Source organism: Tetrahymena thermophila (assembly GCF_000189635.1).
Source record: "Tetrahymena thermophila SB210 genomic scaffold scf_8254470, whole genome shotgun sequence".
In the NCBI taxonomy this organism is placed as follows: Eukaryota; Ciliophora; class Oligohymenophorea; order Hymenostomatida; family Tetrahymenidae; genus Tetrahymena; species Tetrahymena thermophila.
In genome coordinates this window covers 263,077-288,319 of record NW_002476246.1, presented here as the reverse complement: position 1 = coordinate 288,319, position 25,243 = coordinate 263,077, and the positions used below count along the sequence as shown (strand labels likewise).

General features: G+C 23.3%; 6 protein-coding genes across 6 annotated transcripts; 3 read left to right on the top strand and 3 right to left on the bottom strand. All coding sequences in view use genetic code 6, as the record gives it.

Moving 5' to 3' along the window:
• Nucleotides 1–425: 425 nt before the first annotated feature.
• Nucleotides 426–4,270, bottom strand: TTHERM_00629970 (glycoside hydrolase family 38 amine-terminal domain protein; the record flags this gene model as incomplete). Its single annotated transcript, XM_001022730.2, has 9 exons — nt 4,054–4,270; nt 3,490–3,987; nt 2,731–3,236; nt 2,251–2,602; nt 1,785–2,188; nt 1,292–1,558; nt 1,086–1,240; nt 553–1,034; nt 426–496 (listed from the first exon to the last, which is right to left on the bottom strand). The coding sequence occupies exons 1-9, from the start codon at nt 4,211–4,213 to the stop codon at nt 426–428; spliced, it is 2,895 nt and encodes a 964-aa protein (XP_001022730.2). The 5' UTR covers nt 4,214–4,270.
• A 1,150-nt stretch (nt 4,271–5,420) lies between these two features.
• On the bottom strand, nt 5,421–6,460 carry TTHERM_000629969 (glycosyl hydrolase family 38 protein; the record flags this gene model as incomplete). Its single annotated transcript, XM_012799402.1, has 4 exons — nt 5,421–5,803; nt 5,905–6,010; nt 6,066–6,335; nt 6,416–6,460. The coding sequence occupies 4 exons, from the start codon at nt 6,458–6,460 to the stop codon at nt 5,421–5,423; spliced, it is 804 nt and encodes a 267-aa protein (XP_012654856.1).
• A 3,192-nt stretch (nt 6,461–9,652) lies between these two features.
• On the bottom strand, nt 9,653–11,584 carry TTHERM_00629990 (hypothetical protein). The gene is made up of 2 exons (XM_001022732.3): nt 10,465–11,584; nt 9,653–10,203 (listed from the first exon to the last, which is right to left on the bottom strand). The coding sequence occupies exons 1-2, from the start codon at nt 11,324–11,326 to the stop codon at nt 9,659–9,661; spliced, it is 1,407 nt and encodes a 468-aa protein (XP_001022732.3). The 5' UTR covers nt 11,327–11,584; the 3' UTR covers nt 9,653–9,658.
• Nucleotides 11,585–13,939: 2,355 nt separating this feature from the next.
• On the top strand, nt 13,940–14,467 carry TTHERM_00630010 (phospholipid hydroperoxide glutathione peroxidase; the record flags this gene model as incomplete). The annotated part of the gene is made up of 1 exon (XM_001022734.1): nt 13,940–14,467. The coding sequence occupies one exon, from the start codon at nt 13,940–13,942 to the stop codon at nt 14,465–14,467; it is 528 nt and encodes a 175-aa protein (XP_001022734.1).
• Nucleotides 14,468–15,332: 865 nt separating this feature from the next.
• Nucleotides 15,333–19,191, top strand: TTHERM_00630020 (glycoside hydrolase family 38 amine-terminal domain protein; the record flags this gene model as incomplete). The annotated part of the gene is made up of 9 exons (XM_001022735.2): nt 15,333–15,501; nt 15,603–16,103; nt 16,321–16,826; nt 17,139–17,490; nt 17,577–17,977; nt 18,030–18,299; nt 18,352–18,506; nt 18,571–19,067; nt 19,127–19,191. 9 exons carry the CDS (start codon nt 15,333–15,335, stop codon nt 19,189–19,191), a joined length of 2,916 nt encoding a protein of 971 aa, XP_001022735.2.
• Nucleotides 19,192–20,173: 982 nt separating this feature from the next.
• On the top strand, nt 20,174–24,537 carry TTHERM_00630030 (glycoside hydrolase family 38 amine-terminal domain protein; the record flags this gene model as incomplete). Its single annotated transcript, XM_001022736.2, has 10 exons — nt 20,174–20,342; nt 20,440–20,940; nt 21,279–21,784; nt 22,099–22,450; nt 22,540–22,829; nt 23,147–23,302; nt 23,362–23,631; nt 23,694–23,848; nt 23,906–24,402; nt 24,473–24,537. 10 exons carry the CDS (start codon nt 20,174–20,176, stop codon nt 24,535–24,537), a joined length of 2,961 nt encoding a protein of 986 aa, XP_001022736.2.
• Between the last annotated feature and the right edge of the window lie 706 nt (nt 24,538–25,243).

The window sequence follows — 25,243 nt, the reverse complement described above, 5'->3', positions numbered from 1 at the left end:
TTCCTATTTAATTTACAAAAGGCAAAATGTAATTTATCTTAATAACATAATAAATACAGCTAAATAAGCTTAATACATCTTTATTTTTGAGTTTTTAGAAAGCTTTAAATTAGCAAAATATAAAATTTCAAATAATAGATACCGTATATTCTTATAACATATCATTTTTTTGATTTTTTTTACATATTCTTAAAGAGCAAATATTTCAAAATTTTTAATGAAAAATTAAAAATTAAAATATTTCCCTAAAAGCTTGTAAATTATCTTAATTAAATAAAAAAATTAAATTTCGCTTATTGTAAATAAAAATGGCATTTTACTCTAGTATAGAATACAAAATATGTTAAAATTATAAATATTAATTAGTAAATTTATTAAATTTTCTATTTAAATCAAATTAGATAATTAGTAAGATAAATAGTATTTCATCTTTGTTTTTTGATATCAACTTTAAAAACTCTTAGCTACAAAGGTTTTAATTTAATGTTTTTTTATTCTATTTTATAAATTAAAAATGTTTAATTATTTAATAAGAATAAATAAAAATTATACCAATTTCTTTTTTGAAGTCATTCTATTTCTACTAGTATGTTTTTCCATTTTCTCCTTACCACTTCATTTATTTTTAATACCAATCTTACTTACTTTAGTTAGCAGTAAGAGTAAGTTCTTCCATAATTTGGAAATTTGAAGGTATTTCAAAGTTAGCCTCTTAGTTATCATTAACATTATAAAGCCTTAGAGTGTAGTGACCTTGATATATTTTTAAGTAAACTCTGAGGTAAATGTTGCTATTTTTAATGATTTTATTAAGATTTTTATCAACTTTAAAGTTAAATAATCCTTTATCAGATTCAGCAAAGAATATTAAAGGAGAGGCATCAAGTTCATTTTAAACTCTTCTTGAAAGCTATCCATTTTAGCTTTCAAATACAATATAGTGCCTAATCTTTTAAGAAAGGCCATTTTATCCACTTTCTATATCTATTTCATTTAAAGATTCTCCAACACCTCTATTATCATCTTAAAGAGTTCTATTTATAAATTAAGTTTAACTAATTCGATTAAAAAATCAAATATTTTACCTTCTGTGAATCATTAATTCTAATTAGCCTTCTTTTAGTGATGTTCCTCCCTAGGACCTATCATTTACTACAGAAATTTATTAATTGGTATCTTCATCTTAGATTTAAATCATAGATCCAATAGGATAATAATTTCCACTGACTTCTTGATGAACCTAAAAATAAAAAATAAGATAAGATAATTTAAAGTTAAAAAGAAAAAGTACTCGCAAATCCCATGTAGGTCTAAAATTCAATATTCTTTTTTACAAGCTCAATCCATTAGAATCAGTGTAGAATGTTTTTTTGTTCTTCAAATTTGTATTAACAATCATTACAACCTCTTTGCCTTTACCATCAGATACATTAATTGGATGGATAAAGGTTTCAACTTCAACAATTTTGTCAAAGTTATTAAAGTAAAATCTCAATTAAGTGGTTGTATGTTCTCCTTATAATAAAACTATAGTTACCAGTTGTCCCCTATAAATTGTCTATAATAAAAATATTGAATTGATTAATTAATAAATATTATTTTTTTCAAATTAATTTTGATTGTAATTCAATGAACTAAAAATAGGAAATAAGTATAATAAATCGCTAAAATTTTATTTTTAGTTAAGCGACACAACTCATTTTAAGAAAATTAAGACAATTATTCTAAGCAGATTAATTTTAAGAGATTTTGGTTAAGAATAATAATAAAAAAGAAAGCTTTACTATATTTTTAATCTGAGAGTAAGTATAAGTTTGATCGTTATCAGGCCTAAAAATGTAAGCACCAGAAGATTAACCCCAGTTTTGAGAGGAATAATAAAAGTTATATTGCAATGAAAAAGTATATTCTTTAAGCTTTTAAACTTCGAAGCTTGATTGCTTTTCTGTCTCCCATACTTAGTACAAAAATGATTGTTTTATTAAATCAACTTTTAGCGTTGAAAGTTTAGATAACTCAATTACTACTTATTCTTACAAGCTTTTAATGTCCATAGGTTGAACTTTCTATTAATACTTAGAATCTTAAAAAATAATTTTATAGTACTGGAATGAGTAACCTTCAAATTAATCTTTAAAATACAAATCGCAGTCCTTTTAGTTTTGAGGGTGAGAACAAATTAAGTCAGCTTTTTTAAGAATAGATAAATTTTTAATTTTAATGAAGCAATATTTGAATGGAAAAAATTACCTTGCAATAATTAATTTTTTTAGTTTATTACAGTGATATTTGCATCAGGTACTCTAATCCTGATATTAATAATTCTAGTGACAGATGGATTGTAAATATTAACTAGAACAGGTTTTTTAGCATTGATTTAAGAAAATGTTATATTGCATTGCGATGCAGTAGCATTCCAATTGCATTACTGATAGCTAACATCAGATTCACTAATATCTTATAGTGTATATTCTCTGAGCAAAGGATTTAAATAATCTCTAATTTTAGAATACCCATTACTTATTCTATAAATGTAATCATTTACAACACGCTGTTTTCCAGTACCAGAAACTGCATCGTGATGCATTAATGCGGCCATTTACTGTTTATTTATTGTTTTTTCAAAAAAATAATTAAACCCTCATTTAGTAATTAAGAAAATAATTCTTTCATTATTAATCATACTGAAGATATTTGCTCAAAAATTTATAAATAATTCAGAATAATTACCTCTTCAAAATATTGTAAAGATTATTAAATTTTGTCTGAATAACTTTCGAAATGTTAAGTTCTTCTAGAAATATGCTCAAATGAAAATATATTTCTAATCGCTTATAAGTATCTTCCACTATCTTTTGTCAATCCTTTTAATGAAGGACGAGAAGTAAAATATCCTGTCCAGTAAGCATTTTAAGTATCAGCATAAGGATAAAAATCGTGATTGTTAACAGGCCATTTTTTCTATTGCTTATTAATTTCCTTCAAGTACTACGATGGAGTGGAGTATTGGATGACCATCCCAAATTCGTCTCTTCTCTTATTAATGTACTCAATTAAGAGATCGATGCTATCAAACCAAACCTCAGAATGACTAAAAGTAAAATCTTCTCCCATAGTGTGTATTAAATGATTAGTTTAAAAGCTTTATCTCATTTGCTAGAAATAGTTTACGAATTCTCTAGCTTTTTAATGCACATTACTTTAGGTTACTTGTTATCCTCTTTCAAAGAAGAAATCTTTTTTAGCGATTAAAAATAAAAAATTGTAATTAGTATCCTTGATCCAATTAAATATTATTCAAGTGTAATCTGTGCCTATAAAAATAAAATAGGGCTTTTAATGAAAACACTTTATACAAGAAAGGATAAGAAATATTTTTAAACTTGAAATTTGAAAGTGTTTAATATTAAATTTTAAGAAATATAGTAAGCTAATAAAATCAAATAATTGCCAATTTTGGTAATATAATTAATTATAATAATTAAATACTTCTTGGAGGAGAATAGTGTTAATAATTAATAGCTGAAAAGATGTAAGCATCTTCGTCATATTCTTTAGGATGCCAAACCATCTCAAGTCTTTTGTTTTATTTTCTGTAATCAAAATCTTAGTAATCTACTCTTGCAAACCATTGTGCATTGAAACCCATCTAGCTGAAGAGTGCAGCATTTGTTTATTAATGCCCAAACGGGTCAATTTACCATCCTATCTCAGGAACAACACCAAGATTTTCTTTTACCCACTAATGCCCTACAGTCATTTGGTCAATGATATCTTCAAAGTAGGTAGTAGCCTCGTCATGCATTGTCCATCCGCCGTTTATAATTTCGATTTTTCCACTTTGAACCAGTTCTTTATATTTGTTGCGCACCTCTTCATTTTAATTTTTCCACCACATATCTAAGAAACCAATTTCAACTTGTATATATTTTCTTTCATTATTTTTTTAGATTTCGCTGTAGACTGAATTAAGAATATCTCTGACATCTGTAAAACCCAAATAATATTTATAGAAGCAAAAAAAATAATATAAATTAATAAATAAATAATTACTTCCATATTCTTATCCAAATTGGATAATCCTATTGCTATAGTATTCGTCAATTGTATATAGCCATCCGTAGTCATCATGTGAATGAGGGATTAAATGAACGTAGGTAATGTTATCTACTTAGCATTTAATTAAGTGAATCAATACAAAAAGAATTAGCATTATTATTTATTTTTCTTAATAATTTTAATTTGTTTCTTTTAATTATAAAATTGTAATTTAATAAAGTTTATATAAATTCATTACAGCTAATTACGAACCTAATTATTAGTTTTCTATTTTTACCTTTAAATATTTTCCACAAGCAATTTAGTGATACTTATACTGAATAAATTTTATATAAATCTAAATTATATGCGCATAAATTCATATCAAAATAAGTAAATTCAGTAAATTTATTAAATGTGTTTAAAATTAAGTTAATTTGAATATTTTAAAATTAAAAATAACAGAAAAAAACAAACAAATTTAAATAAAGTCTAAATCTTTATTAATTTTAATTGTTTACAGAAATTAAAGATCTGAAAGTTAATCTTTTTTTTGTTTACACTTATTCATTTCTTAATAGTTAATTTCTTTTAAATTGATTACATTATCTAATTAAAAAATAAATTAAGCGATAAAAATTATATTTTTGAAATTTATCAAATAAAATGTTTTCACAAATTAGGTGAGGGTGTTAAATTTTATTTTCAAACCTTTTACATCTTTAAAGAAAAAAAAATATATAAAATTTTTATATTTATTGAAAATAATTTAAAGGTTTTTCCTCCTCTTAGATATTTAATTTAATTTTTTTAGTTGTTAATCAAACAAAATTTAAATATGAAATTTATGGAATTTATTAGTATAATTTTAAAAAAATTTTATTAATTATGTCAAAGTTTCTTTTTCTTGATCTAAAACCTGATTCTATAAATTTAAAATATCTTATAAATAACTTTTTATAATTTTTAACCAACAAAGATTATTTAATACGTATTTTTTCCTCTTTATTTATGATTATTTCTTTTTTCTAATTAAAAAAATATCATAAAAAACTTTCTACAAATTTCTTACCTAAATTAAATGATTGTCAGGGTGCCTTACCAGAGAATTTCACTGCTTGGTTAGTCAATTAATCTATAGGTCAATCAATCAATTAAATTAATTAAGGATATTTTAAAAGCCCTTAACTGAAAAGGTTTGATTGTAATGTTTATTGTTTTGTTTATTTTTAAGTTTTTTTAAAACTTAATGTAAATTCCAAAAGAAAATTAAATTTACATTTTTCATACAACATATTTGATTAAAATAAAGACTAGAATATTTATTTATTACCAGCTTTCCATTATATTTATTTTAAATCATTTTTTATTTACTTTAATTTTCAGGCAACCCCAACACGTCTAAGATTTTTAATTTAGAATCTAATAAACTGAACGTTTTCGTAATCATAAATATTATTAAGCCTCAAAGTAAAATAATCTGGGAATTATTTTAGGTATATCATTAAATTAAGATAATAATTTGAAATCAAGGATAAAGTTTCAAATAAATTGATAAAGTTTTCAGGTAATTAAAGTAAGTTTTAGTTTATCATCAAAACAAGAATTTAATTTGCTGAATCTAAGTGGTTTTAAATTTGTCTTCCTGTAGATTCTTTCTCATTTTCAAAAATTATCTAATTTCTAACTTTCTATTAAAGTCCCTATTATGGCTTGATATCATCAAATTTATTTAAGCCTCTCTGATACACCTCTTCCATCATCTCTCAGATTTATTTTTTTTTAAATTCATTAAATTAAAGATCTTCAAATATTTAAAATTCATTTGATTTATTTCCTTATGTGTATCTTAGTTTATATTAATACCTTATGAACTATCATTTACTGCAAGTACCCTTTATTTATCTTTTTAGTATACTGATCCAATTATAGAACAAATTGGATAATAGTTTCCACTTACATGTTATGTTTGCTGTTTAAAATAATAGTTGAATTATGTAAATTTTTTAAATAAATAGGTCTTTTACTTTTAAATCCCATTTATTTTGAAGTCGATTTATCTTTATTATAATTCTAATCTATTAGAATTCTGTAAGAAAATTTCCATCTCTTTTAAGAATTGTATTTACAAGCATCACAATCTCCTTTCCAACACCATCGTTAGCATTTATGGAGTGAATAAATGTTTCAACTTCTCTAACTTACTTTTATAAATAGCTAGAGGAGAATCTTTATTAAGTGGCAGTCTTTGTTCCATCCAATTAAACAACAACTATACCATTTCTTTTTTAAACAACCTTATTTTTATATTATCAATTGAAAAGTTAAAATAAGGTATGCTAGACTATTATAAAATAATATGTAAGACCTGATATACCTATTTTTATTTCTGCTAAGTAGAAAGTGTGAAATTTTATGCCATAGTATTATTAATAAAGATTAACTTTTAGATAAATCAATCTTTATTTATCTGAAAATTATTTTTTACATAACGTTTTACAATAGAATATTTAAAAGGAATAGTTATTATCTCAAATTATAAGAATGATCAACCTTCAAATTTATCTTCATAGTGCAAGCTGTATCCTTTATCATCTTATGGGTTTGAACAGATCACATTATCTTTATAAAAGGAATTCAAATTTCACAAAATTCTTTTACAGTTTTAAAATTTCTTGATTAACTAAACTAAAAAAAATAATTGAATACTGATAATTTACGAAATTTTAATATTTAAAACTAACGATTATTATGATGGTACATTATTCCTTGTCAGTTACTATCTAGATATTACAGGTTACATATCATTTTTAAGGCTAGAAAATCTTAACTAATCCATTATTAGGTAACATTATATTTAGTAATAGTCGTATTTTAGTTACATCAAACATAGATAATATGTTATTTTCATTAATTTATTTGCTTTTATATCTTTGAAACAAAGAATTTCCTTTTTCTAATTATTATATGTAATCATAAGCTACTTTTTTGTTTTCTGTAGCAGAAACATCATGTTGCATCACCAGGCAACTTATTAGTTAATAATTCCAATAAAAATATTAAAATTATATTTATATTACTCAGGAAATGTTTGTTTTATTCCTATTTTTTAATTAAAAAATTGGTTTTTTTTTATATATTTTTTGCATAGCATCCCCCAATTGTAAAAAATGTAACTTAGATTAAATAGAAATTTTAATTAATTATTCGAAAGAAAAAGAAAGAAAGAAAGAAAGAGTGGATAAATAATATGTATTTTTGATAATTTATTTATTTTTTAGATGAGTTATTCCATATTTATTATTTTTATGTTCCCTCCCTATCCATCTTTAAATAAGATCAAGTTATTTGTCCAAAACATAAAGAATATTCTTCTAGTTAGTTTTAAATTAGATAGTTCTTTTTAATATTAACTTAACTGGCAATATATTTCTTTAGAAATTTCTTCCATAATATTTAGTAGTTGAAATAAAATTTAAATATGTAATTTTCAAAAATTTGTTAGTTTATTTTAAAGTTTTTTTAATAAATTATGTCGAAGTTTATCCTTCTTCATCTAAAATCTAATTTTCGAATTTTATATTAACTTTAAATAATATAATTTTGAACATATGAAATTGTTTAATATATTTTTTCTACCTATTTTTATGATTAATTTTTTCTTTCTAGTATAATAAAATTAAAAAACTTCTTCTACAAATTTCTTAATTAACTAATGATATTTTAAAAACTTTTAACTGCAAACACTTAATTGCCATATTATTTTTTTCTTTTTTTAAATTTATGTAAAAAAATTACATTTACAATTTACTTGCTACAAATTTGACTAATATGAGGGCTAGAAGATTTATCCATCATCAACTTTAGATTTATATTTATTTTTAAGCATTGTTTATTTGCTTTAATTTGCACTCAATGTCAACTCATCTAAGATTTCAAATTAAGAATCTAATTTAAACTGAGCATTTTCGATATCATGAATATTATAGAGTCTCAAAGTATAATAATCTGGGAATTATTTTAGGTAAACCCTTAAATAAGAGTTTTTATTTGAAATTAAGTGAGAATTTTCAAATAAATTTTTAAAGTCTTGAGGTAATTAAAATATTTTTTAGTTTGTCTTTGAAATAAAAATTGATGAGCAGAATCTAAATGGTTTTAAATTAATATTCCTGTGCTTTCCATCTCTTACTTAAAAATAATATAAAATCTAACTTTCTGTTAAAGTCCCTATTCTGGTTTGATTCCATCAAATTCATTTAGACTCTCTGCTACACCTCTTTCATCATCCTGAAGAATTCTTTTTTAAAAATAAAAAAATAAAAAATTTTCTCATATTTAAAATTCATTTGAATTAATTAATTAACTTCTGTGTATCATAATTTCTATTTAACCTTGATTTAGGGAGGTACCACCTTATGATCTATCATTTACTACAAGTACCCTTTATTTAGTTTGTTAGTCTTCTAATCCAATTATAGCACCAATAGGATAATAGTTTCCACTTACAGGCTCTGTTTGCTGTAAAAAAAAATTGGACTAGGGAGTTTTATAAATAAAAAGTACTTTTACGTTTATTCCCATGTGTTTCTGAAGTTGACTTAATTTTATTATAATTCTAAACCATTAGAATCAGTAATGAATTTTCCATCGTTTTTATAATTTATAGTTATAAGCAACACTATTTCTTTTCCAAGACCATCTCTAAAATCTATAGAGTGAATAAATGTTTCAACTTCACAAACTTATTTATATCATTAAACAGAGGAGAATCTTAGTTAAGTGGTAGTCTTTGTTCCGTCGAATGAAACTACAGTTACCACTTTTCCTTAATAAACAGTCTAATATTTTTATTTTTTAAAAATTAAACTTTTATCTGCAAAATAAATTTACAGCAGATTTTATTTTAGAATAAGGCATGCTAGATTGTTGGTTTGGTCTGAAGATATATGCTCCTGAAGATTAGTATTTATCAGTGACAGAGGTATAATAATTATACTAAATTTAGAAACTATAGTAAATTGGCTTTTTAATTTTGGATGGTTGACGCTAATTAATATTTGATTAAAAGAAATTTAGATAGCAATAATGTATATAAGAAAAGATTAAATTTTGAAAATCTTCACTAGGTTTTGAAAAATTGAAGGAATTTTTGAAAACCTCTTTTGATAAAAGAACCATGGTTCAACCTAATGTGCTTTTGAAAATTATAAAATCTATCTAATAGTCCATTTTAACACTTTTAAAATAGGAATATGTATTAGATTATACTTTAGATGAAATTAAATAATTTTTCTGATGAAAATAATTTTTAGCATAAAAAATTAAAATACTCTGCTTGCTCGGTTTTAAAGCTAAGGTATATATTTTAGATAAATTCTTATTTAAAAAAGAAAAAAAAATGTAGACTGTCATTTATTCATTTTTTATACAAATATTTTAAAACCAGGAACATCTATATTTTAAAATAATCAAACCAGAAATGTAAATAAATCTTTAAATTTTAGATAACAAATAGAATATAAATGATTCTAACAAAAATCATAAAAAAACAAGATATAAAAAAAAATATTTTATTTAATAAAATAAAATAAATTTATATTTTTTCATTTTATCACCTTCAGAAAAGAGCAACAAGCAAAATAAAACTTAGAGTCATTTTAATGATAATAGAGTTTGTAGCGTTATTAGTAGTAGCACCAACTTCAGTAGGATTAATCTCAAATGATTTACAAACTGATTTATCTAAACTTTAGGTTTAAATTCCATCTGTAGAAGTATTTTCTGGACAAGCCTGACATTTATCTTCTGTATCAGCATCGTAATAGCCTGTTTTGCTATAAAAACCTTAACCACAAGGTCTTAAATTACAAGTTTTAGAGCCTTCTAAAGAGTATGTACCGATCTCACAAGTATTGCATCCTTCTCCTCTTCCATTAGAATCATAACCTGTTTTACTCCATTTACCTTTAGGACACAAATTCAATTACAAGTCACAAACTAAATCCTCATTTCCTTTTGTATTTTATTTTAATGTAGATTTCCCTGTTGGGCATTGTTAGCAATTAAATTCTTTTCTTTAATCATAATATCCTGTTGCGCTATAAAAACCATAACCACAGGGCTTTAGATCGCAAGAAGTTGAACCTTCTTCAGAGTAAGTACCTTCGATACAATCTTAGCATCCATAGCCCTCTTCATTAAGATCATAACCTGTTTCGCTCCATTTACCTTCTGGACAAAGTTTTACTGAATTACATACTGTGTCATCATTACTTTTTGTATTTTCTTTTAAGGTAGATTTTCCTGTTGGGCATTTTTCACAATTAAATTCTTTTCTTGAATCATAATATCCTGTTGCGCTATAAAAACCATAACCGCAGGGTGTTAGATAGCAAAATGTGGAACCTTCTTCAGAGTAAGTACCTTCCCAACAATCTTAACATCCTAAGCCATTTCCATCAAGATCATATCCTGTTTCACTCCATTTACCCTCAGGACATGGTCTTAATTGTAAATCACAAGCTGAATCATCATTTCCTTTTGTATTTGTTTCTAAGGTAGATTTATTTGTTGGGCATTTTTAGCAATTGTTTTTTTAGTTTGAATCATAATATCCTGTTGCGCTATAATAACCCTTACCGCAGGACCATAGATTGCAAGAAGTTGAACCTTCTTCAGAGTAAGTACCCTCCAAACAATCTAAACATCCAGTGCCATTTTCATCACGATCATAACCTGTCCAACTCCATTTACCTGCAGGGCATAATTTTACCTTTACATTACAAACAGAATCATCAAGTCCTTTTGTAATTTCTTTTTAGGTGGAAAAGCCATCTGGACACTTTTTACATTAAGGATATTTGGTATCACTATATTTATTTTAAAAGCCTAATTCACCATAAAAGCCATAGCCACAAGGGATTAGATCACAAGATATACCGTCTAAAGTATAAAAACCCTCGAAGCAATTGTAACATCCTTCCCCTTTTCCATCCAAATCATAGCCATACCTGCTAACTTTACCCCCTTAACATTTTCTTGAAATACAAGCTGATTAATCGTTACCTTTAGTTCCTGCAAATGGAGTGCATGTCCCTTCATCACATGGAGTACAAGGACCATTATTATCAGTCCCATCCATACTAAAAGTACAAACTTTACAGTCGTATGTATACGCTATTTTTATTAGAGCGAAAGCAAGTATCAGGCAAAACACTTTCGAATTCATTAAGTTTATTTATTTATTTATCTTGTATATTTTTATATCTTTGTAATTTATTATCATAATTAATTATAAATTTCTTAACACGAAATTTAAAATAATAAGATTAGTTCTATAATTAGTCAATGTATTTAAGCATTATGATTTACTTATCTATTTTTATTTAATACTATTCTGATAAATGAGCCAATTTTTTTTATTTAAAAAATAATATTAATATCTTGAAAGTAAGCGTAACAAATAAGTGATTATTCAAAGAATAAAATGATAAATCAATTAAACTTAGTATTATTTCTTGCAAAACAAATATCCATTGAAATCCCTAATTTCCCTTTCTCTTGGTTCTTCATTGAAGGCATGGATTTCAATATTTTTCATAAGCCATTCATAAAGTAATATGAAATTTAAAATGGTCTATTAAATATAATACAGTATTATTCAAATTAAATTTTTAAATAATAACTAGTAAGGAAGTAAATCTGTATTTAGCATAATAAAAAATAAAATTAATATTTGTCTAAAGCCACATATATTTTTATTTGAAACTTAATAAATAAACCCAAAAAAAATCACACAAAATGAGATGATATATACTAATTTAATCTAAAAAATCTACTTTAAGTATGACAAAAATTAAATAAAAGAGCAAACTAAAAAATTTTATTTTGAGCTATACTATCTTTCTATAAGATAAAAGTAAAATTTAAATGTTTGATTTAGTTAACTGACTGACTGCCTAGCAATCCATATTTGGTAATATAAAAACTAAATTTAGTAATTTATTGTTTAGAGACTGATTTTTCACATACATAAATAATTAAAAATTGAATCACCAAAGTATTTGTATGATTGATTAACTTACTCATAAATATATTTAATAATATTTTAAATAAAACTATTTTCATTCTTGTATATTTTTTTATTTTTTTTATTTTATAGACTTTAACTAGACTCTTACTAAAAAATGTTCTATGTTTAATTAATTAAATTAAAATTATAAAAATACAAGCATAAATTAAATCATAAATCTATTTTATGTGCTATTACTAAATATTAAATTTAGTATTTTTATATTTTAATATTACTATTATGTAAGAATAAAATTATTAGAAAATAGCTAAATTTGCTCTTTTATTTAAATAAACAATTATAAATTGATAGAATAAATTAATTCATTAAATTTTTACAAATTATCATTTTAAACTATAAATAGTACTTAACTAAAAAATTTAAGGTGGGTGGATGGATGGATTTTATTGATTTATTTTGTTAAAAATGAAATAAATTAAATAATAATTCAAATAATTTTTTTTTAGATATATTTAGATTTAATAATACCTATTAATCCTCTTTTTTATCTGAATACACTTAAATTAAGTATTCTTACTTTTTTACCTTTTTATCTAATTATTTAAAATTTTGTTTTATCTTATTTTTCAAGTTATTAATTAACTAACTAACTAATTCATTTTACCTTTATATTAATTTTAAATTATTTTAATTCTCCTTTTTCATTTAATGATAATTTAAAAAGAAAAATAATTTATCTAATAAAAATTAAGATAATTTTATTTTCAAAAATAATCAAAATAATAATATTCATTAAATTTTATTAATAAACAAAATACTGTAAATGCTTGTTAATTAAGGCATTTTTTTCTTAAATTTTTTTTTCCGATTATGGTGTGGGCACTTTTTTTGGGCAAAAAAGATACTTAGGGAATGCCTTAATTAATGAGCATTAACAGTATTTTCTATTCATTTTTGATAGAAAAATTTGTATTCCTTATTAAATTCAATAACAAAAAATAAATTTACATTCTTTTTAAAGGAAATTTATTCAAAAATGAATGAGTTTCTGCTATGAACCTTCCACCACCCACTCCTATCCCCTATTAGACTATTTTATTGATTTACATTTATTTTAAAGCCTTTTTTAATGGAATATATCATTAATTTTCAAATAAATCTACATAAAAAAGGTTTATAAATTTTCAATTTATTGATTAAAATATTTTACTCTTGATAAATTGACTTTAAAAAAAATATTTGATTAATTTACTTTTTTATAATTTGCAAAGATTCATCTTTTATTTTATTTAATATTAGTAGCCATTTTCTATGATTAAATTTTAAATGCAAATATTATCTAATTATTAATATAAGGATGAATGAATGGTACTTATTTGATTTTTTAAAAGTAATTGTTTCAATTTTTAAAGTATATATTTTGAAAATTTGTGAAGAATTTTAAAAGTAAGTTGCTGCCTTTAAGTATTTTAAGATAGATTAAAATTATTAAAAATTTAATATATTTCTCTTAAATATAATTTTTGAGATGCTAAAAGGTCATTTTAGTATTGGAATTGCATCAATAGTCTGTAACAGCTATTCTAGAATATCGATTACTTCTTAAGAACAAATAATACTCATTTTAGTATCTTTCTAATGAGCATTCACTAATTTTTGTTAAGTCTTAGTCATTTTGTACAAATATAATGTTCAACTTCTACGTAATAATGTATATGTTTGGATTTTCAGTAATTTATGGAAATATTCCAGAAAAAATAAATGTTTTAAATGATTGCCAAATTACGATTAAAAAGTGAATGAAAATTAATAAATCAACAAAATATAAGCCAATTATTTTACACTTCATTACAAAAATTAACAAAAATGAACGGTTCAGAACAAATTCAGAGCGAAGCCACAAGCTTATATGATCTTTCAGCCAATAACATCAATGGTGAGAATACTCCTTTAAAAAATTTCAATAACAAAAAAGCTATCATCGTTGTTAATGTTGCTTGCTAGTGTGGTTTAACTTCTGATCATTATACCTAATTAGTCTAATTATACAAGCAATATAAATCTTAAGGTTTAGAAATTTTAGGTTTCCCCTGCAACCAATTTGGAGCATAAGAACCTTGGGCTGAGTCTGAAATCCTTTCATATACTCAAAAGACATTCAACGTAGAATTCCCTCTTTTCTCTAAGATTGATGTAAATGGAGAAAATACTCATCCTGTTTACAAATACTTAAGAAGAAATTCAGAATTATTCTAAAATAATGCTGCAACTAAAATACCTTGGAATTTTGCTAAATTTTTAGTTGATGGAAAGACAGGTAAAGTTGTTTAATATTTCAGCCCAAAAGTTAATCCCGTAGAAATGGAATAGTAAATTAAATAGCTATTACTTTGAAAATCCTATCATTAATAAATATAGTTGTTAATTATTGCTTAATAATTCTAAAATTAGACTTAATATTAATAAATAATTAATAATAGTAGTACTATATGTTTCTAAATCTATTCATTATTACAGATGTTTTTTTATTATTAACATATTAAAATATCTTTAATAAGATTAATTGTAAACAAATTTTACTTTTATTTTCATAAAAGATTTTATAAAATTTTTTTAGTCTTTTGTTTGTTTTTAAAATTCATTTTATAAATTTAATTAATAAATACAATAATTTAATACAAGTTTATTTTTCAAATATCAAAAAATTTCTTAGCAAAAATAAAAAATGCTTAATAAAATATCTTTGTAACAATTATTAAGCATTTTTTATTTAATATTGCATAAGAAAAGAAATTTTAAATAAGAAACGAAATAAAATAAACTAAGTAATAGATAAAATATAAGTAAATAGTAATACTGATTATAGAACATTTTTCCTTAATTTTTTGAAATTTATTTTCCATATCACTATTTATATAAATAGGAAATATAACTAATTATACCTTAACATAAATAGTGGCTATACAATATATAAAAAAAGCAGAATATTTTGAAAAATATAACAATAATAAGATTATTTTTAACAAGATATATCTATTACCTTTCCAATTTGTATTCTTCAAGGATACACTTCTTTTATATTTTTGTATTTACATAATTAACTACATTTGGTGTTAAGATTTCATCAAAAATAAGTTTGAAATCAACTAACCATACCAAAAAGTTTCTTATTATTTAAATAATCATTTGAAAACCTTTAAAAGATAATTAATATTTTAGATAATAAGTAATAATTTAGATCAAAATCTCGATTTAAGATATGAAAGGATACTAGTTATTTGTTATACTAATAGCTCTTACTGCAGCAGTTCTTGGATCATAAGATACAGTTTATGTACATTTGATTCCACATTCTCATGATGATTATGGATGGATTTTTAACATATAAGAATTGTATAATAACCCTAGTCCATTTTAAGGTTAAGGAGGTATTTATATTTCTAAAAAAACAATAATATTTAAATCAGCAAATTATATCAATGAAAATTTTGAAACTTTATTGAATTTATTTATCAATTATGAAAAAAAGCTGTGAAAGACATTTTGAATTCTGTTTATACTGAAGTTTAGAAAAGTCCTAACAGAAAATTCAATTAAGTTGAAGTAGGTTTTCTAGATATTTGGTGGGATAGTTTATCAGAGTAGTAAAGGGATACTTATAGAAGCTTAGTTTAAAGTGGATAAATAGAAATATTGAATGGTGGATGGGTTATGCATGATGAAGCTACTGCATACTTCGAGGATTTGATAGAAAATATGACTGTTGGTCATTTGTGGGTCAAAGATAAGTTTAACATAATTCCTACTGTTGGTTGGTAATTAGATCCTTTTGGACATCAAAACGCAAATGCAGCTTTATACAGCTAAATGGGTTTGAATGCATAGTGGTTTGCTAGAATTGATTATTAAGATTATGCCTAAAGATCTTAAAATAAAGGATTCGAAATGATATGGTCGCCCGAACAAAATTCAGGGGAAGAAAATTACATATTTTCAGCAGTCAATTACAAGCATTACTCTCCTCCTCAAAGTATCTAAATTATTATTTAATTCATACAATTATTATAGTATTGTAGAGAAAAAACAAACTCCTTTAAATGCAATACATAAATTTTAATTGATATCTTTTTATTTGTGAAACCCTACTTTATCTTTTAAAAAGTAAAGAAGCATATTTCGATAATATACTTAGAAGAAACGTGTTTTTTATATAAATTATAAATTATTTCATTTTTTTAAATCAATAGATTTTTATTTTGAAACTGGCTAAGTAGTTAATTAATACAATGTTGCTTAAAAGGCTTAAGAATTTGTTTAATATTTTAAAATTATGAATCAATACTATAGAGGCAAACATCTCTTCCACACCATGGGTGAAGATTTTGCTTATAGCAGAGCAAATGTTTGGTATGAAAGTATGGATATGCTCATTGAATACATTAATTCTCGTAGCGACTAATACAATATGAAAATACTATATTCTACTCCATCAAACTATTTAAAAGAATTATAAAAATAAAATGAATCCTACCCTGTAAATAAATATGACTTTTTTCCTTATGCTGATAAATCTAATGCTTTTTGGACTGGATATTTTACTTCCCGTCCATCAATTAAAGGATTTACTAAAGATTCCGGAAGATACTTGCAGGCTATAAGAAATATTTTCTCAACTGAATCAATATTAAAGATATCTAACTAATTCAAAGTTAACTATCAAAATATCCTTTATGCTTTGCAAAATTTTGAACAGGTAACCTAATCTAAATATAATAATGAATAGGAACTATAAAAATTAATTAATATTAATAACTTCATCCAAAAAATATAAATTTATCAAAAATACAAAAGCTTACCATTCTCTACTCTTTCTTTCTTTTTTAATATAATTAATTAAAATTTCTTTTTAAGCTGGGTTACAGTTTTTTATAATTGTATAATCCTTTAAAAAATATTTAAAATAAATATCCTTTTTCTTAATTAAAATAAATTGATAAAATAAATCTTTTCCTATGTTACACTAATTAAATATTATTTTAATCTTATTATTTTAATAACTTTTTAGTAAGTTGCCATGATGATGCATCATGATGCGGTTACTGGTACAGAAAGGTAAAAAGTAGCCTATGATTATATATAACGCTTAAATAAAGGATATTCTTTAATTAGAGACTAATTACATCCTTTATTACAAGAATATACCAACAAATAAATAAATGAAAATGATATTAACTACGTTTAATGCAACTGGAATGCCACTATTACTTAATGCGATATAACCTAAAAGTAGCTAGGTTAAGGCTCTCCAGTCTTGTTAATGATATATAATCCCTCAACAACTAGATAATAACTTACAAGAATAAAAGTCCCATAAATCTCATTATCAGTTTTAAATGTTGAAAATTAACAAATTACTGGTATTTAATAAATTTTTTAGTTTAATTTATCAAGAAATTTATAAATTATAAAAGAATTATTATAACTTGATTTTATTTATATAAAGCTGATGTCATTTGTTCAAATCCATAAGATGATAAAGACTGCGACTTGTACTTTTTAGATAAATTTGAAGGTTACTCATTCTAATATTATAAGATAGTAGTTAGCCCTTTGAGTAATTCTATTGTAAAACCTTATATAAAAAAATAATCTTCTGACGAAATAGAGATTAATTTATCTCAAACTTAAGTTTTATCCATAAATACTGCGACATTTAATTTCAGGCTTTCTACTTGGCAAGAAATTAAAGATGACTACATTAGGTCTTATAGATTATTTTCTAATAGCTTTTAAATTCAATACAATTATTATACCTCTTCCACTGATAATTACTAATCTTCAGGAGCATATATTTTCAGACCAAATCAACAGTCTAGCATGCCTTATTCTGAAATAAAATCTGCAGTAATTTTTTTTTTGCAAGTAAAAGTTTTATTTTTTAATAATAAAATATTAGACTGTTTATAAAGGAAAAGTAGTAACTGTAGTTACATTAGATGGAACAAAGACTACCACTTAACTAAGATTCTCCTCTATTTATTAATAAAAATAAGCTTGCGAAGTTGAAACATTTATTCACTCCATAGATGTTAATGATGGTGTTGGAAAGGAAGTTGTGATGCTTATAAATACAAATTATAAAAATGATGGAAAATTCTTTACTGATTCTAATGGTTTAGAATTATAATAAAGATAAGTCAACTTCAGAAACACATGGGATTTAAAAGTAAAACCCTCTTTACTTATTCAATATATATTCCAATATTTTTTTAAAACAGCAAACAGAGCCTGTAAGTGGAAATTATTATCCAATTGGTGCTATAATTGGATTGGAAGATTAAGAAACTAAGTAAAGGGTACTTGTAGTTAATGATAGATCATAAGGTGGTACCTCCCTAAATCAAGGTTAAATCGAAATTATGATACACAGAAGGTAATTAATTAATTCAAATGAATTTTAAATGAGAAAATTTTTTATATTTTGTTTTTTAAAAAAGAATTCTGAGAGATGATGGAAGAGGTGTAGCAGAGAGTCTAAATGAATTTGATGATATAAAAGCACAATAGGGACTTTAATAGAAAGTTAGACATTATATAGTTTTTGAAAAAGAGAAAGAATCCACTGGAAGATTAATTTAAAACAACTTAGATTCAGCTCATTAAATTTTTATTTCTAAGACAAGCTAGAACTTATTTTAATTATCACAAAATTTTAGCAATTTATTTGAAAATTCTCCATTTGTTTCAAATAAAAATCCATACTTAAGAGTTTACCTAAAACAATTCCCAGATTATTATACGTTGAGACTCTATAATATTCATGATTTTGTAAATGCTGAGTTTAAATTAGATTCTAAATTCAAAATCTTAGACGAGTTGACATTGACTGCAAATCAAAGCAAATAAACAATGCTTTAAAATAAATATAAATGGAAAGCTGATAATGGATAAACCTTCTAACCCTCATTTTAATCAAATTTGGAGCAAGAAAAATGTAAATTTAATTTTAAAATTATCAAAAGGATTAAATTTTTATAAAAATCTAAAAATAAGAAACAAATAGTATGACAGTCAAGCCTTTACAGTTAAGAGTTTTTAAAATATCTTTAGTAAATTGATAGAATAGCTGATTAGAAGGCAAATAGAGTAGTAAACTTCTCAATTAAGGCACCCTATCAATCATTTAATTAAGGTAAGAAATTCGTAGAAATTTTTTTATCATTTTTTTTAAATTAGAAAGAAGTAAATTATCATAAAAAATGAGCTTTAAACAAGAATTTAAAAATTGTTGAATACTTTAAATTGTAAAAAATTATTTATGATATTATAATATTATAAAATAAAGATTTTAAATGAAGATGAAGAAAGTTTGACACACTATTTGTAAAAATTAAAAAAATAAATTAATATATAATATAAATTTCTTATTTAATTATGTTTCAAAATATAAAATATTAAATGTTTTATAAGTGAAAAAGATTAATTTAATTTACTACTTTACAATTGTATTTATAAAATTATAAAATATTTTCTTTAAATATTGTAAATCCCCATATATTAACTAACACTCAGATATTTAAATACAATTAAGATACAAAATTTAATATTAAATAATATGATTACAATGTATTTAAACTAAAAACTAGAATTTGAGAAAACAAGGTATTTATTTTATTAAAATGCTGTATTGGTTTTAATTATCAATTTATAGATTTCCTTTTAATTTATCCAACACTATTTCTATAAGTAGGAATTATTATAAAATATTCATTAGCATAGAATTTTTCCGTACCATATATTTATAAAATTAGATTAATTATTTTGTAAATTATTACAATTTTAAAATGATTTCTACTTTTTAAATACTTTTTTTCACCACTAAACTTCTTTATATTTGTATTTAGATAACAAATTTAATTTAGTGCAATATGTCATAAAAAGTTAATTAAAAATTAGCTATCACAACAAAAAATTTATGTCTGATATAATTCGTTTTTAAAATCGTTAATAGATAAATATATTATCAGACATTACTATTTATTTTTAATTTTAGATTAAAGAGAAAAACAAATACATTAAATCAAAAACGTCATATAAAATATGAAAGGATACAATTTATTAATTTTTCTAATTTCTTTTACTGTAGCATTTCTTGGATAGCAGGATACAGTTCATGTACATTTGATTCCTCATTCTCATGATGATTATGGATGGATTTTTAGCATATAAGAATTATATAATAACCCTAGTCCATTTAAAGGCTAAGGAGGTACATTTAAATAAAAATAATAATATTTAAATCAGCAAATTATATCAATGAAACTTTTAAAAGATCCTTTAATTTATTTATTAAATATGAAAAAAAGCTGTAAAAAACATTTTAAACTCTGTTTTTACTGAAGTTTAGAAAAGCCCTTTCAGAAAATTTAACTAAGTTGAAATAGGTTATCTAGATATTTGGTGGGATAGTTTAACAGAGGAGTAAAGGGATACTTATAAAAGCTTAGTTTAAAGTGGATAAATAGAAATATTGAATGGTGGATGGGTTATGCATGATGAAGCTACAGCATACTTTGAGGACATAATAGAAAATATGACTGTAGGTCATTTATGGGTTTAAGATAAACTTAACATAACTCCTACTGTTGGCTGGTAAATAGATCCTTTTGGACATCAAAACTCGAATGCAGCTTTATACAGCTAAATGGGTTTAAATGCATAGTGGTTTGCTAGAATTGACTATTAGGATTATGCTTAAAGGTCTTAAAATAAAGAATTCGAAATGATATGGTCACCTGAACAAAATTCAGGGGAACAAAATTACATATTTTCAGCAGTCAATTACAAGCATTACTCTCCTCCTCAAAGTATCTAAATTATTATTTAATTCATACAATTAATATCAAGAAGAAATAAACTCCTTTAAAAGGACTTTATAAATTTAAAGGGGAGGGTAGGGATATGAGAAAAAATGTTGGGTAAAGAAATAGCCTTCATTTTAAATTTAATAAATAGACTTTTAAAAAATTGTTTTGCATACACACCCCCTGAATTCATATAGCTATTTATTTTTTTATGAAATCATACTTTATCTTTTAAGAAATATTAGAAAAATAAATTGATAATAAGTTTTATTTATGTTATTAGAATTGAATATGCTTTATGAATAGAATTTGTTAAGATTTTCATTTTATTAAATAATTAGATTTTTCTTTTGAAACTGACTAACCAGTCACTAAATAAAATATTGCTTAAAAGGCTTAAGAATTTGTTTAATACTTTCAAACAATGAATCAATACTATAGAGGCAAACATCTCTTGCACACTATGGGTGATGATTTTGCTTATAGCAAAGCAAATATTTATTATGAAAACATGGATTTACTAATGGAATACATTAATTCTCACAACGACTAATACAATATGAAAATACTATATTCAACTCCATCAAATTACTTAAAAGAATTATAAAAATAAAATGAGTCTTATCCTGTTAATAAATATGATTTTCTTCCTTATGCTGATAAAGCTAGTGCTTATTGGACGGGATATTTCACTTCCCGTCCATCAATTAAAGGATTTACTAAAGATTCAGGAAGATACTTACAGGCTATTAGAAATATTTTCTCAGTTGAGTCAATATTAAAAATATCAAATCAATTCAAAAACAACTATCAAGATATCTTTAAAGCTTTGCAAAATTTTGAACAGGTAACCAACCTTACCTTATTAATGATTAATAGAAATGATAGATAAAATGAGAAAATTAATTAATTAATTAAAATTTATAACTCTTCTAACAAACCAAACATGACCAAAAATGCAATAGCTTTCCCATTCTTTCTTATTTTCATATAATTAATTAACATTTCTATTTAAGCTAATTTGTAATTTTTAATGATATATGCAAAAAAAAATAATATAGATAAAAATCAGTTTTCTTTTTAAAAAAAGTTTTTTGATATAAAAAATCCTTTATATTAATTAAATCTTATTTTAACCTTCTTATTATAATAATTAATTAGCAAGTTGCCATGATGATGCATCATGATGCAATTACGGGTACAGAAAGGTAAAAAGTAGCTTATGATTACATTCAACGATTAAACAATGGATATTCTTTGATTAGAGATTAATTACATCCTTTATTACAAGAATATACTGAGAAATAAATAAACGAAAAAGATATTGATTATGTTTAATGTAATTGGAATGCCACTATTACTTAATGCGATATAACCTAATAATAGCTAAGCTAAGGTTTACCAGTCCTGCTAATGATATATAATCCATCAACGACAAGATAATAACTTACAAGAATAAAGGTCCCACCTATTTCATTGTTAGTTTTAAATGTTGAAAATTCTTAAATAGCTGGTATTTAATAAATTTTTTAGTTTAATTTATCAAGAAATTAATAAATTGTTTTAAAATAATTTTTTAACATGATTTTCCAATATATAAAGCTGATGTTATTTGCTCAAATCCATAAGATGATAACGATTGCGACTTGTACTTTGTAGATAAATTTGAAGGTTACTCATTCTAATATTATAAGATAAAAATTAATGTTGAGAAAAACTCTATTGTAAAACCTCTTAAAAAAGAATAATCTTCTGACTAAATAAATATTGATTTATCTCAAAGCTAATCCTTATCAATAGATACAATGACCTTAAATTTCACACTTTCTACTAGGGAAAAAAAATAAATCAAAAATGACCACATCAAATCAAATAAATTCTTTTCTTAAAAAGTAAATTGCCATTTTTATTTATAATTAGCAAAATTTAGTGCGTTGATTTAAAGAAAAAATTAACTAAATTTATTATTAATCGTTTTGAATTTTAGATTAAAATTAATTTGGGTTATTCCTTTGTTTCATTTGGAATTTAAGGAATTTGATAAGCTTTTACTTGTATTCCTTTATCAGTGAGTGAAGTTTTAACAAAATTTTAAAAATTCCATCAATTTTGCTAAACAAGTGGTATCTATTTTCAGAACCAAATCTAATTTTTTTATATTACACTAAATTGTTTTATGTTTAAATTTCTTTAATAAAATATTAATTAGCATCACTCATCAAAAACTAAAAAGTCATTTTAATCTAGTTTCTAAATTCAATATAATTTTTATATGTCTTCCACTGAAGTTCACTAACCTTCAGGAGCATATGTCTTCAGACCAGCTCAAACTCCTAACATGCCTTATTCTGAAATAAAATCTGCAGTAAATTTTATTTTTCAATAATAAAAGTTTTATTTATTTTTCAATAATAAAAATATTAGACTGTTTATTAAGGAGAAGTTGTTACTGTAGTTTTATTGGATGGAACAAAAACTACCACTCAACTAAGATTCTCCTCGATTTACCCATAAAAACAAGTATGCGAAGTTGAAACATTTATTCACTCCATAGATGTTGATGATGGTATTGGAAAAGAAGTTGTGATGCTTATAAATACAAATTATAAAAACGATAGAAAATTCTTTACCGATTCTAATGGCTTAGAATTATAATAAAGATAAATTAATTACAGAAATACATGGGTTTTAAATGTAAAAGCTATCTATGATTATTTAAATAACTTATTAATCCATCCAAAATTTTTTTAAAACAGTAAACAGATCCTGTGAGTGGAAACTATTACCCAATCGGTGCTATAATTGGATTGGAAGACACACAAACTAAGTAAAGGGTACTTGTAGTTAATGATAGATCATAAGGTGGTACCTCCTTAAATGAAGGTGAAATAGAAATTATGATACACAGAAGGTAATTAATTAATTCAAATGAATTTTAAATATGAGAAATTTTTTATTCTTAAAAAAGAACTCTGAAGGATGATGATAAAGGTGTATCAGAGAGTCTAAATGAATTTGATGATATCAAACCTAAATAGGGGCTTTAACAGAAAGTCAGACATTATATAATTTTTGAAAAAGAGAAAGAAAGTACAGGAAGATTAATATAAAACCACTTGGATTCTGCTAATTAAATCTTTATTTCGAAGACAAGCAAAAAAAAATTTTAATTATCTCAAGACTTTAACAATTTATTTGAGAATTCACCCTTGGTTTCAAATAAAAATCCTTATTTAAGGGTATACCTTAAATAATTTGAAGATTATTATACTTTGAGACTTTATAATATTCATGATTTCGAAAATGCTGAGTTTAAATTAGATTCTAAATTCTAAATCTTAGACGAGTTGACATTGACTGCAAATCAAAGCAAATAAGCAATGCTTTAAAATAAATATAAATGGAAAGCTGATGATGGATAAATCTTCTAGCCCTCAATTTAGTCAAATTTGGACTAAGAAAAATGTAAATAAAATTTTTAAATTATTTTGGATGGAACACTTACTTATTAAATTTTTATTAAATCTAAAAAAAGAAACAAATAGTATGACAATCAAGCCTTTACAGTTAAGGGTTTTTAAAATATCGTTTGTTGACTGATAGAATAGCTAGCTAGATAACTAATCAAACAGTCATTAAGTTCTTTATTAAGGCACCCGAACAACCATTTAATTAAGTTAATATATTTGTAAAAAATTTATTACCATTTTTTCTAATTAAAAAGTAAATAATTATAAAAATGAGTACGAAATACAAATCAAAAAATTTTGTATATTACAAATTATATAAAATTACAAAATTAGTTTTTAAATAAACACACAACAAGAAACTATATAATATTTGTAAAATTAATTTTTTTAAAATTAGGCAATTAAATTATGTAAATTTCATAGTTAAATAAATAAATTTTGTTATAATACCTAAAATATAAAATGTTTAATAAGTAAAACAAAATTTAAATTGGTTATCTAATATTTATACGTGTAAAATTTTAATGTTTTTTCTTTAAATAATTTAACAGCAGAGAACATTTTTTAAATTATTAAAATAAATTTATATGAGATTAACTTTAATTTGTAACTTTTCTTTTAAAATATTTATTCTAATGATAATATTTGATTATTATTTTCTTATTTATGAAGGCAACGCTTACTACTATTTTTGAAAATTTTAAAAATAATTTTTTTTTAATAAATTTTTAAATTTTTTTGAAGAAAAATTTTTAAAAAAGGCAAAAATTAATTAAAAATTTAATAGAAAAATCATAAATAAAGATTGATATAAATTAAAATTATTATAAATATTA